At 48.5% G+C, this 14,617-nt stretch overlaps 1 protein-coding gene and 1 long non-coding RNA gene across 4 annotated transcripts in view; one reads left to right on the forward strand and one right to left on the reverse strand.

Moving 5' to 3' along the window:
- Nucleotides 1–664: 664 nt before the first annotated feature.
- Slc22a8 (solute carrier family 22 member 8) overlaps nt 665–14,617 on the forward strand; it is a 22,492-nt gene continuing 8,539 nt past the window's right edge. The window contains exons 1-4 of one of the 3 annotated variants that reach the window (XM_008837482.1): nt 665–803; nt 1,448–1,576; nt 2,335–2,414; nt 3,096–3,452. In XM_008837482.1, coding sequence (XP_008835704.1) covers nt 3,120–3,452 — 333 coding nt within the window. In that variant the 5' untranslated portion in view covers nt 665–803; nt 1,448–1,576; nt 2,335–2,414; nt 3,096–3,119. The remainder of the gene's footprint in view (nt 804–1,447; nt 1,577–2,334; nt 2,415–3,095; nt 3,453–14,617) is intronic. The other 2 variants (XM_008837483.1, XM_008837481.1) reach the window with 2 other exon arrangements.
- The window catches only part of LOC115071106, a 9,766-nt gene continuing 1,445 nt past the window's right edge, over nt 6,297–14,617 (reverse strand). The window contains exons 2-3 of the long non-coding RNA XR_003850221.1: nt 13,215–13,362; nt 6,297–7,526 (exon numbers count right to left, since the gene is read on the reverse strand). This is a non-coding gene — a long non-coding RNA (uncharacterized LOC115071106). The remainder of the gene's footprint in view (nt 7,527–13,214; nt 13,363–14,617) is intronic.

A 14,617-nucleotide genomic window follows, 5' to 3' on the forward strand; every position in this document is an offset into this window, starting at 1 on the left:
ATTTCCATATCCCAAATTAAAAATGCATTCAGCATGTAAAATTTCTCAAGTACATAATTTCCTTTTTTAAAAAAAGAAAAACCTAATTTGAATGCATTGCATTTGGGATCACAGCAGAGCAGCCTGGGACAGAGATGCCAGGGGAGGGCGAATGAGGAAGATGATGGAAGGGGGTGCTCAGTTTGTCTGCCTTCACACTCGTCCACTTTAGCCATTGCACTAAGGCTCTCTGCTTTATGCAGAGACCTTGTGAACCCAATATACCATTAAATAAAAAGTTTCTGGTATTGTTGTTCAAAACCACTTAACTAATGAGAGAAACAAGAGGCCCAAGAAGAGGTGATTTTCTCCAAGGTCATACAAGTGTATCACACGATCCCCAATAGCCTTGATGCAGGTATCAAGAACCAGTCACATCCGCTGGGGGCTGGAGGTACTGCCCGGATACAGCGGCCCCTCACTGGGCAGTTGGGATATGTGTACTCTGGCTCGACCCCAGCAGCCTCAGGGAAGTCACCAGGCGCCTTTGAACAACATTCCACTAGGACAAGAACAGACGGACAGCCCAGGCCAATTAGGAACCAGAAAATATCTAAGAGGGCGAACACCCAGAACAGGGGGGCTAGAGGTGGCAGCCCAACTTGCTACAAACCTCACAGTCGAAAACCTTCCTAAAACAACCCCTTGGCTGCCTTGGAGCATAATTTAATCTTCCTTTGATGACTCCGGATCTCACCCTGCCTCAGGCCAACCCTGCCTCAGGCCACTCAGCGGAGAACATCAATAACTGCTGAGCCCAGGTGGTAAGCGGAGAGGAGGGGCTGGACCAGGGTTTACCAGCTAACCCTGCTCTGCAGTAGAGGGGGGAAGATCTGGCAGGCACTTCAGCAGGAGCCCAGCCTGATCTTGGGGGCTGGATGCCACCTTGGTGGAGAAGTGGACCCAGGAAGAGAATGGGAGACCTTTCACCAGACAAAACAGGGAGCCCCAAGTGGACCCCTCCCGGCCCCCAGATCAGGTGGAATAGGGCATCTCCCAAGGGTCCTGAAAGTAGAAACAGCCAAAAGCAAGCCAGTAGTGATAACAGAGACCAGACTAAGTGATTTTGCTGAGAGGCCGTGTACAGTGAGTGCCCTGCTGACTTTGTAGAAAATTTTGGTTTAAGCCAGAAGTGGCGGTGCATGCCTGTAATCTCAGCACTTCGGAGAAGGCCGAGACAGGAGGATCGCTTTGAGTTGAAAGGCAGCCTGGACTATATAGTGAGATCCTGCCTGGAAAGGGAAGGGAAGGAAAGGGAACGGGGGAGAGGAGAGGAGAAGAGAGGAGAGGAGAGGCTAAACTCTGAGGAACAGAAATGGACTTGAAGCCACACCCCTGCCCTCTACTTCCTGACTGGGGACCCTAAGCAAGTGACTTAATGTCTCAGTTTCTTAATGGATAATGCCAGGCTGTCAACAGAGCTGCTGTGAGTGCTACCTAAGCTTCAAGTTGGCTGCTAGACCCGGTCTCAGACATAGGTCTGCAAGAGAAGAAACTAGAACATACCTCAAAATCTCCCTGCCTAGCTGGCTCTCGGGTGAGACTGAATTTGGTTTGAGTTGGGTTGTATTTCCACTTTATACAAGAAATATACATACATAATTAAAATTATACTCAGAGAAATAAACAAAACCACAGGGACTGTAGTTGGACCCCAGAGGGATGACTGTGTCCACGGGGCAGTGGGATGGAAGAATGGCCACCTGCGTTGGAAAGTCAGACAGGGACAGCCCAGGGACAGGTCTCAGCGCAAGAGCGTCAGCCCTGAGACCTTGAGGACAGACCCTGGGGTCTGACTTTCTGTCTGGGTGTGTCCTAGTATTCCTGGGAAGCAGTCTCCACGCACCTACTCAGGAGATACCAGGCAGGAAAAGACAGTACAGTCAGGAACGCTGCCTGTTCATGGGCAGTAGTACCTCTCCCCTGACTGTTCTCAGCTCCAAGTCCTCTGAACATTGACTCAGGGGGACCTGGACCTTCAGGCCAGAGCCCCCTCCAAGACTCTCCCTTTGAAAAACCTGCCTGGACTGCTCAGCCCTCTGTCCAGCCAGCAGCCTGTTTAGGCTCAGCCACACCATTCCCCCAGCCCCCTCCTCCCTCCACCCCCACCAGCCTTCGCTGAGGCAGCCCTTTCAGGAGAGCTGGGCTTGGTGGATGCACAGCATTCTCCCTGTCGGTGATGTTAATCCTCCAAAGAAAGTCAAACATTAGCCCAGGAAACAGCCTATGCCTTATATAAGGCCCTCCTGGGGGGAGACACAAACAGCTTGTTAGAGCTGAGCTGTCCTACCACAGCAGCTGCCGGACCCTAGGACAGAGCACCAGCCTCAGCTAAATCCACCTCCAGTCCCACCGGATCCAGTCCCAGCCACCAGGTGAGAAGGGATTGAGGGCCCCTAAGCCTAGCACCCAAGAACACCCCAAAGCCAGGCCCTACTTCCTTACTGTGACTGGTCAAGCCCCTAGCACCATCAGGGACCTGCTTGGACTCCAGCACAAGAGGCCCAGCTCTAGGAAGTAGCCAAAAGCAAGGAGCCTTTGATTCTGGGGTGGTCCTTCCTAGCCCACATGGAACAACCAAGGACCTATGTTATCTACCCCCTCATCTACTTCCATCCTGTACAGCCAATATCCAAGACTGAACCCCCCCCCAACTTGGTCCCTGCTATATGACCTGCCAACCCCATGCTTGCAGGCTTTATGGCTAGCCTTGCTAAGTATATACATATACCCACAGTGCACACATACAACATACAGGCACAGAGCCACACACCTGTATTCACACAGCAGTGCCTTCATGCTGTAGCTTAAATGCACATATACCTGTAGCTCCTCTGTACTCACACAGATAGACATACATCCCTATCTGGTAGTCTACATCTGTCCATGCAGCTGACTATATCCTTGTGCATCCACATACCCGAGCACCCCACATCTTTTCACATAGTGTCCTGACACACACATGCGGTTCTGCAGTACTCCAAATATCACACATATGCACACATACACATAGAAACACACACACACCTCTCCTTGGCCTTGTGTCTTGCCTACAGTTCTGGTTCATCTTGCCTGGTGCCATGACCTTCTCCGAGATTCTGGACCGTGTGGGCAGCATGGGCCCCTTCCAATACCTGCATGTGACCTTGCTGGCCCTCCCAATCTTCGGCATGGCCAACCACAACCTGCTGCAGATCTTCACAGCCACCACCCCTGTCCACTACTGTCGCCCACCCCCCAATGCCTCTGTAGGGCCCTGGGTGCTCCCCTTGGGCCCGAATGGGAAGCCAGAGAAGTGCCTCCGTTTCGTGCTTCCACCCAATGCCAGTCTGCCCAACGACACCAAAGCAGCCACCGAGCCGTGCCTGGATGGCTGGGTCTACAACAGCACCAGAGACACCATTGTGACTGAGGTATGTCTGGCTCCCCTTCTCCCTCTACTTACCTCAGGCACTCCCAAGTACCCTGCTCACTCATGGACAGACAGAAAAGGAAGCAGGGGCCCTAGGCTTCCTGGGATTGGAGGACAGGGGACTAAGCAAGAGGAAAGATCCCTATGCCAATACACAGCAGCCAAGTGGCTTGGTTTCTTCATGCTCAGAGTTCAAGCATTTCTTCAGAAGTTATGTGGTGGGGGGGAATTGTTCCATGGTTGGCACAGCTCTGAGCTCTGGGGATTCAAAATTATCCAGTTCCTGTTCCTGATAGGGGTACAGGCTAGTAGGGTAACACCAATGAATAGGAACACCACACGTAGAAGTATGGAGTTGCATCTCCATGCTGTGCTGCAACCTTGGGGTGTGGCCTCCCCTTGGGCTGGGTGTAGGGGCAGGAGAGGGGTGGACATTGGAAGATGCCTCCCTAAAGAAGTAGCCCTGGACCTAGTCAGGCAAGGGTTAACCAGGCAAGGGGGTAAAAGAGGAAAATTCCATTTGTGCAAAGGTCTCAGGGTGGGAGGGATTTCATGGAGTGGAGGTTGGTGCACTCCTAAGCAGACCCCGAAGGCATCTCAGCCATCCACACAGGCCTTTATGGCCTCACTTTCCATTCACCTTTCTTGGATTTGTTGACTCCCTCACCTGTCATTTCCAGGAGCTAGAGTTAAATCTGATTCTTCAAAGAATTTATAGGCCAATCAGGAGACTCAAATAGGAGGAAGATGAGGAGACAGGAATTGGTGTTTATTGAACGTCTACCAGCTGCCAAGCACTTCTGTTGAGGGTCAGGCACTAAGACTCAGGGAAAAGAAGTGATTGTTCAGTGCCACACAGATGGACAGATGGTCAGTTTTTGCTGGAATTGAAAGCAAAAGCCCCTAGGTACAGAGTTCAAAAGTGGGCTAAGCTGTAGGGTTCCAGGGAAGCTTTATGAAGGAGCACCTGAGCAGAGATGGTGTCAGGACCCAGATATCGCGTCACCACGAGACCTTTGCTTTGCAAAGATATTCCTCAGTTGTCACCCCACTGGAATCCCAGGGAAGGTCTCTTTATCCTCATTTCACAGATGAGGAAATGGAGGCCCAGCCCTAACATTCCTCCATGGGCAGAGGTAGGATTTGAATCTAAGACCATCTACACTCAACCTATAAACACAGTTCATGTGCTTAACAAATATTTGCTCATGTAGCGAGCAATTGTTATGTGCCAGTCACTGTTCTAAATGCCTTGCAGATATTAACACTTTCCATCTTCTTGACTACTATGTGGTAATTAGTATTCGGATCCCACCTTTCAGATGGGGAAACTGAAGCCCAGAGAGGCTATTAGCTTGCTTGTGGTCATACTATGAGTAAGTGACAGGTTCAGGACCTGAACCCAGGCACCGGACACCAGAGCTGTGCTCCTAACTGGCATGTTTGCTACTCTCCTGTCCCCTAGACCAGACTTCCTTCCTGTCGCGTTCTTTTTCCTCTCCTGAATCAGTCATATAGCCCAGAAAGCATCTAGTGTCAAAAATGTTAAGTACATTGGTAGTATGGTGCATCATGCTGAGGCCACAGAGTCAACGATCACATTAGCCCTGCAAGTGTTCACCTCCAGACAGGACACAGACCCACCCCTCCTAGAGCTCCAGTAGGTTAGTGAGATCTGCACGCTTCCTGAGGCAGGAATTTCCAGCTGCTTTGTCACTGCTGTGTCTGCGGCACCTGGAATAATGCCTGGCACAGAGGAGGGGCTCTGGAGAATAAATATTTGTGGAAAGAATGAACATGTGCTCCGTAAACTTCGAGTGTCCTAGAAACTCAAAGGAGAGGTTTCTAACCAGCACGGGGTGAGGGAAGTTGGGGTTAGGAGGTCCTGGAGGGCTTGCTGGAGTCAGCCATCCCTGCCCTGAGTACGAGGAAGGGAGAGGTAGGGAGTGAGCGAAGTGGGCAAGAACACCCAGACACAAGGCTCAGTATGTCAAATGCAAAGTCACAGATGTGTGAAGACTGTGGAATAGACCAGGAAAGAGCAGGGAGATGTAGAGAAATACTGGGCACGGGACTGGGAAGGACAGCAGCCTGCCATGGTCATTAAAACAAAAGTATGGCCTCTGTAACAAGGGCGGTGAGGAGCCATTGGCTGTAGTAGTCTTTAAACAGGAGAGTGTTGGACCCAAATCACCTTCCAAGATCCTCTCTGACTATGGCATGAGGAGGAGCTTGTTGGAAGAGTTTTAGTCTCTCAGCAGGATAAGGGTAGCAAGTTTACAGGATCCCAGACCAGAAGTGACAGATAGATGAAAAGGTGGGTTTAGACACTGGAGTGCTTAGGGAATTGGCATCTGTGGGAGTTGGTAACTGAGCAGACGTGGGAGGTGAGGAGCAGGTAGGAAATCAAAGATATGCCTGTAAGTTTCCCAATGTGTAAGTGACTTGCTATGCATCTGGGATGACAAAAAGAAAGAATAAAAGCCACCCTCTGTGACCTCTAGAAACATAGTCCCTAAGAAATGAAAAGCCTACAGGTAAAACTAGGCATGGTAGCACACTCCCACAATCCCAGCCCTCAAGAAGCTGAGGCAAGAGTTCCAGGCCAGTGTAGATGATAAACTTCCAAGCCAGCCCGAGGACTACAGCAAGATCCTGTTCAAAATAAAGAGAGGAGAAAGAGAGAGAGAGAGAGAGAGAGAGAGAGAGAGAGAGAGAATGTTAAAGAATGAAGAGGAGAGGAACAGAGGGACAGAAAGAGAGAGGGAAGGGGGAAGGGAGGGAGGGAGGGAGGAAAGGCAGGCCCTGCAGGGAACAATGAGATAAAATCATTACTAACATGGTGTGAGTTCGCAGGTGCCAGATGGGTATAAACACCACATGTTTGAGTTCATTTAATCCTCACAATACTCTAAGTTAAGCGTCTTGATTATCCTGTTTGCATGGATGAGGACACTGAGGGAGAGGCTACTAACCAAGATACCACACTCGCAAATGTGAAGTAGAGAGTCAATCCTCTGGGGTAGGGTTCCATAGCCCATGCTCCTTAAGGCTTCACAGACCCCAACATACAATCCATGAGACTGAGGGAGCTGCGTGGAATGGACTGTCCATAGATGAGCCTTCCCCTCACAGGAGCTCCTCCAGGACAAGGACAGTATCTCCCATCCATATCTGTCATCACAGGACTAAAAGTGCAGTAAGTGTTCAATTAATGCTGAATGCAGGACGTGCTCTCCCTGCATCCCCAGAGACACTGCTGACCACTGGGAAGCAGTTCCCTTTCCAGGTCGCTCCTCAAGTGGGCTCCCAGGAACCATGGCAAGAACAAAGCTTTCAGGCCTCGTACTCAGTCAAGCGTCAGTTCATCCCCATACCAGCCAAGTTTCCAGTCAGGATCCCATTCATTGAGACGATGTGAATTTGTAAGATGCAGGAGATCAGCCATCCTCCGAGGCCTGCGCACTCCTCCACATCCTCCTAATTCCCTGGGGACTCTGCTATGACAACCCACAGGAAGGGTCCCTGACCTCCACAATCACTGGAACACTGATGGCCCAATCCACTCAGAAGAGCAAACGCAGGACATACTGATCTCTCTCTCTCTCTCTCTCTCTCTCTCTCTCTCTCTCTCTGTGTGTGTGTGTGTGTGTGTGTGTGTGTGTGTGTGTGTGTTCAGCCATGGCAAATACAGGCTCCATCTATTGGGGGGTCGGGGGTCGGGGGTAGAATGGATTTCTATCTCCCAAGTGATGGAGGTGGAACAGCGTTGGGCCTTACCTAGGGGTGGGTCTCTAACTCAGAGGCAGAGGATTGGATGTGCCAACTCTAGGAAGGAAGACAGAAATATTTAACAACAAACTCAGTGCAGATGACCTTGGTAAACAGAGGCAAGGGTCAGATCTCCAGACTATAGTGGAGGATCATGAACTAGAGTCAGAGTTCACATCCTGACTCTGCCGTTTACTAGCAGTTCACAGCCCTCAGAAGTTTCCGTTTCCTCATTCTGTTCCTGTTTGCTGCTGTTGGATGATGATGATGATGATGATGATGATGATGATGATGTCAGGTGTATCTAAGAACCAGAGTAGGAGAATCCTTCAGTCAAAATGGAGGTTGACTGTCTCAGCCCTTCCCAGCTCACCTGGACTCCCAGACTTTGCTTTCTCTATGCCACCCATCTAACCCCCTCTAGGGGGTTATGCCACCCCTCCTCTTCAGCCTCTGTCCCTCAGTCCCCTGCTGAATGGGCTGAGCAGACTGAGCTGATAGAGAGGCTGAGGCCCAACACAGGTTGGGGGAGTGGAGGCAATCTTCCCTTCCTCCTTTTGCTCCCCTAAGCTTTCCTGGCAGAGGTTAAATTCCTTTCCCTTGGTGCAGCAGAGAAGAGATCAGGACTTTTCAGAAAGAGCTTTAACTAGGCCATTAAAAGGAAACAAAGACTTTTATGTCTGGAGAGCATGGGAGCCTGGATTAGCTAGGCCCTAGTTTCCCTGGGAAGGGGTACAGCTCACAGCCACACTGAGGCGCAGCCCCATAGCTCTTGGGGCCTAGGCTTGGTTTTTTTGTTCTTTTTGAGACAGGGTCTCCCTGTAGCCCCAGCTGTCCTGGAACTCACTATGTAGACCAGGCTGGCCTTGAACTCACAGAGATCCGCCTGCCTCTGCCTCCGAGTGCTGGGATTAAAGGCGTGTGCCACCATGCCCGGCTAGGCTTGGTTTTTGCAAAAGCACAGTGCACCCTTATAAGACCTCTGGGCTTTCTACCTCTGGGCCTTGTGACTTCTGGTCCTGTCTCCAGAGCCATAAGAAGCCAGTCTTCCACACGTATGAATCTGGAGAGACATGCAAGCTAGAGAAGCAAGGAGCTGACCAAGGGGAGAGGCTCTCCACCCTGGGGATGACTCCTGCAGAGTCCCTGGCCAGCCACCACTGACCTCCCCCCCATTCTCATCACCAAATCCCAGGCTACCTAGAATCAGGGCACTTAGCCGTGGCTCATCTCCAGCCCCGTTCCTGCCTTGCACCCTCACTGGCTGCCCTCAGCTTCAGGTATTCCCTCCGACTTCCTCTTTCCCTACCTCCAATCTAACTCTGTAGTAAGGACTTGGGAGCTCCACCCTGGCCACCTTTCTGGTCAGCCTGACCTCAGTGACAGCCATGACATAGAAAGCTCCTGATCATGTGCACAGCAGGGACCTAGGGTCATTCTATGCACTCCCCAAGTTCAAGAGCTCACTCAGTGGCACCTACTGTGTGCAGGAGCCTGAGCTACTGTTTCACATTCCTGTTGTAAGCTTACAAATCAGGCACTATCCTTACCATTCTACAGAGGATGACACTGGGTTCAGAAGGGATCCTTCCCAACTGTGATGGTGACCCTGACTCCAGAAACATACCCTATCTACTGTATCACATGTCCCTTTGGGCCTCACTGTGACAATAACAATACAATGGCTACTGTGAACTGAGTGCCCAGGATCTTCCAGGTATAGGGTTGAATACTTTTCATTCCCTTCATCATTTACAACTCTGAGAAGTAGGTACCAGGTACCAACAGGTACAGATGAGGAGTCCAAACCACAGAAAGGTTAAGTATCCTCGGGGCAAACCTAGCACCCACATAAGAAATCTAGAACCAGCAGCTCAGGTTTCTAATCCCAGCACTGGAGAAGCAGAGACGGGATCCCTAAGGCTTTCTGGCCAGCCAGTCTAGATGAATTGGCAAGCTTCAGGTTCTTTGAAAGACCATGTCTCAAAAAATAAAAGGGAAGGGGCTGGAGAGATGGCTCAGTGATTAAGAGCACTAGCTGCTCACTGACCCAGGCTCAGTTTCCAGCACCCACATAGTGGCTAACAACCATCCATGACTGTAGCTCCAAGGGATCCAACACTTTCTTCTGGCCTCCGGGGGCATTACATGCACATGGTACAGTTACTGACATGCAGCCAAAACACTCATGCATATAAATTACAAATAAATAAATCAGCTTTTTGTGGGGGAAAAAGGTAGAAAGCAATTGAGGAAGACATCTGATGTTGACCTCAGTCCTTCAATGTGTGTGCACATACATACACATATACACACAAACATGTACACCCATGCGCGTGCACACACACACACACACACACACACACACACACACACTATCTGTCCCAGAACATACAACTCCTAAACAATAGATTTGGAGATTCATGTCCTTTTGATGCTCCCCAAGCTGGCTCGTCCTCCTAAATCCTCATACTCCCAAATGGTCTGAGAATGCACGGGGCAGAAACAATATTCCCTAAAGTTCAACCTAAGGCTCCAAAAGGCCTCCAACAGGCTAGCTGTTTTGTTTCCCTCACAATAGTGGGTAGGGGCATTGAGTGAAATCTTGGTAGAGTCAGCTTTCCCTACATCCTGCTCATCATGGTCTGCATCATAAATGCCTTGTCCTGACCATCTGTCACCCACTGTGTCTGCCTTACCCTCCAAGGGGCCTCCTGGCCACTCTTCTTGCTGCTGCCCTAGGTCCTAAGCCTATCTCTTTGACCCTTGACTGGCCCAGTGGGTTCTGACCTTGACACAATTCCATACTGAGGTATGCTGTCATACAATGACTCAGAAAACAGCAGCTCCTGTATTTAAGCCTTCTTCTGGTAGTCCAAGACTCAGAGCACAGCACACAGTGGAGCATCTGGGAGTTGTGGTCCTGGTCAAGGACACTGGATGGGGATCCTGGAGACCTGAGCTTGAGTCATTTCCTTGAAATGAACCAAGCTATGCTTGAGCAAGTCATTTATCCTCTGAGCCTTGGGTTCTATGTAAAAATGGAGACCATAATAGCATCTACTTTGTAATGTTATTATGACATTACTTGCCAACCTTCCTCCTGAGCATAATGACCCTTCTCTTCCTTTCTTAACGCCTTCGTAGTGCATCAGCCCATACAGGAAGACAAGGGAGTGAACTTTCTATCCTTTTCTTCCAGAACCATCTCCTTGGGGCTTAGTTATACTTCAAGAAAGGAAAAAGAAGGCCAATACAGGACTAGGATTTGGGGAGCAAGAAGCCTATGTAGAATTGCCAAAGACTGATGGGAAACAAAAGCCTAGGCCATCCCCAGGGTGAGAGAGAAGCATCAGGATGCTAATGTCTGACTTTCTTCAATGAGCATGCTGCCCTTCCCTCTCTGTGCCTCATCAGTAAAAATATGTATAATAGCACAGCCCTGATTATTCATTAATTATTCATTAAACAAATATTAACATTTACTATTACCAACTACTCTGATAGTTGCCAGGGATAAAAAGTCAAATGAGATGCCCTCTGTCCTCAGCAAGGTTACAGAATACAGAGAGGAAAACAAGTAAATAAACAGCTAGGAAAGCTATGTAATATGCACCCCACTGGCAGTAAAAACACGATGCTGGAGGAGATGAGGGATACCTTACCTACATTGGGAGTCAAGACAGGCTTCTCAGACACTCATTCACTTTACAAATATTTATCGATCACCTACCTGCTGGTGCCAGGCACCAAGAAAAGAAGTTCTTGAGACTCAGAAAAGATGACCAAAGGACTGACAACATTACTGAGTAAGGGGATCCTAACAGCAAACAGAATCATAAGCTTTTGTAGAATCAGAGTAGAACATGACTAGATCCAAGGACCACGCCAAGTCACAGTCAAAGGAAGCACAGACCACACACTCTTGCCATCTTGCCTAAGAGTCAAGCTGTCTGCTGCAGGTTTTCTTAACAGGGCCTTCTTAGGGATTTTGTACAGGGAATCTCACAGAAAACATGCCAGAATCGTCTCTAAAAGTTTCCTCTCAGGAAACTCAGGATGCCTTTGAAAACGCCTCCCCTTTGCTCTGCACCTGCGCCCCTCATCTCAATGCATCGTCTATTCTCCGTCCTTTTCCCAACACCACCTGTCAGGTCAACAGACCTTCATACACATTGCAGGACCATGCAGTGAATTCATTTCCAACAAAGTTCCCCAAATTGGATGCCTAAAAACAACACAGATTTGACTGTCTTGCAGATTTGGAGAAACAGAGTTGGTATGTTCTCCACAAAGGTTCCACAAAGAATTCTCCTTGGCTCTTCCGGTTTCCGGTGGTTGCTGGCAATCCTTGGCGTTGCTTGGCTCACGGATGCACCAGTTCAGCCTCTGCCTCCATCATAACACACCATCTTCTCTCCTCTCTTCCTACAAGGTCGGACCCTGCTCCAGCATGACCTCACTTTAACTCAGCTAATTGTATCTTAGCAAACATATGTCCATTCTAGGGTCTAGAGGTCACATTCTGATGGTTAGACTGTAATGTCTTTTGTCAAGGGCTACAATTCAACCCAGAATGACCGCATGACTCAGACCCAGCAGCTATCAATTTCCAATCATTCCTCAACTAGGGGGTAGGGCACCATGCCTACCTCCCCTCCCCATGCTGGGACTTTGGCTTGAGCTCGCACAGATCTTGTGCATGCTGTCACGACAGCTGTGAGTTCACGTGTGTAGCTGTTTCAGCGGAGTCATCCACTGCCTCTGGCTCCTACAGTCTTTCTAACCCTCTTCTACAGTGATCCCTGTGCCTTGAGAGGAGGAGGTATGATACAGATGTCCTGATTAGGACTGAGCAGTCCACAGCCTCTTATTCCCTGCAACTTTGATCAGTTGTAGGTCTCTGCATTAATCACCATCTACTGCTGAAAGAAGCTTCTCTGATGAGGGTTGAGATGTGCTAATCCATGGATATAATGATGTCATTAGGGACTGGTTTAATACTATGTCCATTTGGTAGAGTGCTAGTAGGAGGTTTTCTCCTAGTGCCTACAACCTATCTAGTCACAGGTTCTTGGCCCTGATGATGGAGCCAGGTATGGGTTTCATCTTGTGGTCTTAAATGCAATCAGAAACTGGTTGGTTAGACCTTTGATTTGTTTGGGTTGTTTTGGTTTGGTTTGGTTTGATTTCGTTTGGTTTGGTTTTTGGTCTTTTTGAGGCAAGGTCTTCCTATAGCCCCAGCTTGCCTGGAACTCATTATGTGGAGCAGGCTAGACTTGAACCCACAGAGATATACCTGCCTCTGCCTCCCCACAGCTGGGATTAAAGGCATGCACCACCACACCTGGATAGACCTTTGGTTTCTTAAGGAATTAAATAACTTCTTGTGGGTATATCAGGACACGTGTTGCTCTAAGAAAACAGCGAAGAGTAATTCATGGCTTAACTGTTAACAATACAAAGGGTTTCTTTTGTAAACGTTGTGAAGTAGCATTCCAGACTGATGGTTTATCTCCTCGACACTCTCTCAGGTCCCAGACTGACAGTAACTCTGCCTCCCTCAATACCTGATGTATGGAGTTGTTCCAGTTGTTACCACTCCTACCCTAAGAGAGAAGAAAGCATGCAGCCCAGGCCAGGGATTTCTTCTTAAGCAAGCGAGGTGAAGCAGCACATGTATCTTCTTCTACTCTTATCAAAACAAGGCTCTGCACAGCTCCCATGTCACCCAGGTGGTGTGTTGTTTACTGTGGGGGAAGGATATGAATGGGCTTGTGTGTATATATAATAGGTCTTTCCTCTAGATTTTTCTGAAAAGCTTTACACAACAGGCCGTAAAGTACCAAGAGTTTCTCTAGACAACCCTGTCATTCTTCTCCTCCTATATCCCCACTTCCTCCTTTAAGCTTTTCCCACCTCTGCCCCCACCTCTTCTGGTTAGAAGGGTCTGCCAGGCTGAGACAGCTGGAAGACCGGGAATCCACCTCACCTGTCCCACCCGCCTCAGTTCCAGAAGAGGAAAGCAGAGAATTCCTTGGTTGGCTGGTTCCTTCCCGCACTCTACTTCCGAAATATTCTTGGGAGACATTTCCAGTGAATAAAATTCTCCACTTCATTACACAAGTAATTCAGGGTGTCTGGAGCAAAGAATGCGTGCTGGGATTAATAGGAGATTAGAGCAGACAGGTTGACCAGGGCCAGAGCATGGCAGACCCGTAAACCTCTTGACAGTGTGTTATCTTTACCAACAAGAGGAAACCAAGGAATAGTATTGGCAAGACAGAAACCTGACTGGACCGGCATTGCAGGAAAACATTCATGTGGTCCTGGAAAAAATGGAAAAGAGGGGCTCTGAAGGAAGGCCAAGACACCGACCTGTCAGAAGCTTGTCACAGTAATCCTCTCTGAGCCTGTTTTCTCTTCTGTAAAATGGGAAACTTGTCAAGGGTGTTGTGAGGACTAAAGAAATTAAATGTTGGAGAGAGCTGAGTTAGGACAGTGCCTGTTATTTAATAAGCCCCTGGTAACATCAGCTGTCACTAGTCAAGGGCAAGATGATGAGGCCTCAACTAAGGCAATTGCAATGGAACTAGAAGAATGCTATTCAAAAAAATACAAAAACAGAAACTTGATCAAGTAGTGGCTGTAGGGTGGGAGAGAGGGGGAGGAGTCAAAAGAGATACCAGCAGAGATACCTCTTATATGTAGAATCTTAAAAACTAGAATTCTTTGTTTTTGTTTTGTTTTTCTTGTTTTATTTTTTGAGACAAAATCTCCCTGTAGCATCGCTACGTAGACCAGGCTGGCCTCAAACTCAAAGATCTGCCCACCTCTGCCTCCCGAGTGCTAGAACTAAAGGCCCATCAAAAGGTAGAATTCTTAGTAGAGTGTAGAAGGGTGTTTGTCAGAGGCTACAGAGTAAGGAGATGGGTGGAATGGACATGAGAGGGGCTCCCCATCCAAGGAACAAAGTTTCTGCAAGACAAGAAGCATAAGCTTGGAAGCCTATTGCACAGCAGGGTCACTACAGCCAACAATAGTGCAGTATATATTTCAAAGGAACTAAGAGGAAATTTTAAATATATCAACACAAAGAATATGAAGCAAGCCAGTCCTGGTGGTGCATGCCTTTAGTCCCAGCACTCGAGAGGCAGAGGTAAGCTGATCTCTGTGAGATCGATCGAGGACAGCCTGGTTTAAATAGCAAGTTCCAAGCTACCAGCTGGGACTACAGGGAGACCCCGTCTCAAAAACAAAAACAAATATATATATATATATATATATATATATATATATATAATTTTGAAAGCTAAGACACTTTGATACAAAAACTGGGCATGAGGATCTAAATGTGATTAAGAACTGTTGTATGAAATTCACAAAAGCTCAATA

Source organism: Nannospalax galili, unplaced genomic scaffold (genome assembly GCF_000622305.1).
Source record: "Nannospalax galili isolate Female #2095 unplaced genomic scaffold, S.galili_v1.0 scaffold818, whole genome shotgun sequence".
Taxonomy (NCBI): Eukaryota; Metazoa; Chordata; class Mammalia; order Rodentia; family Spalacidae; genus Nannospalax; species Nannospalax galili.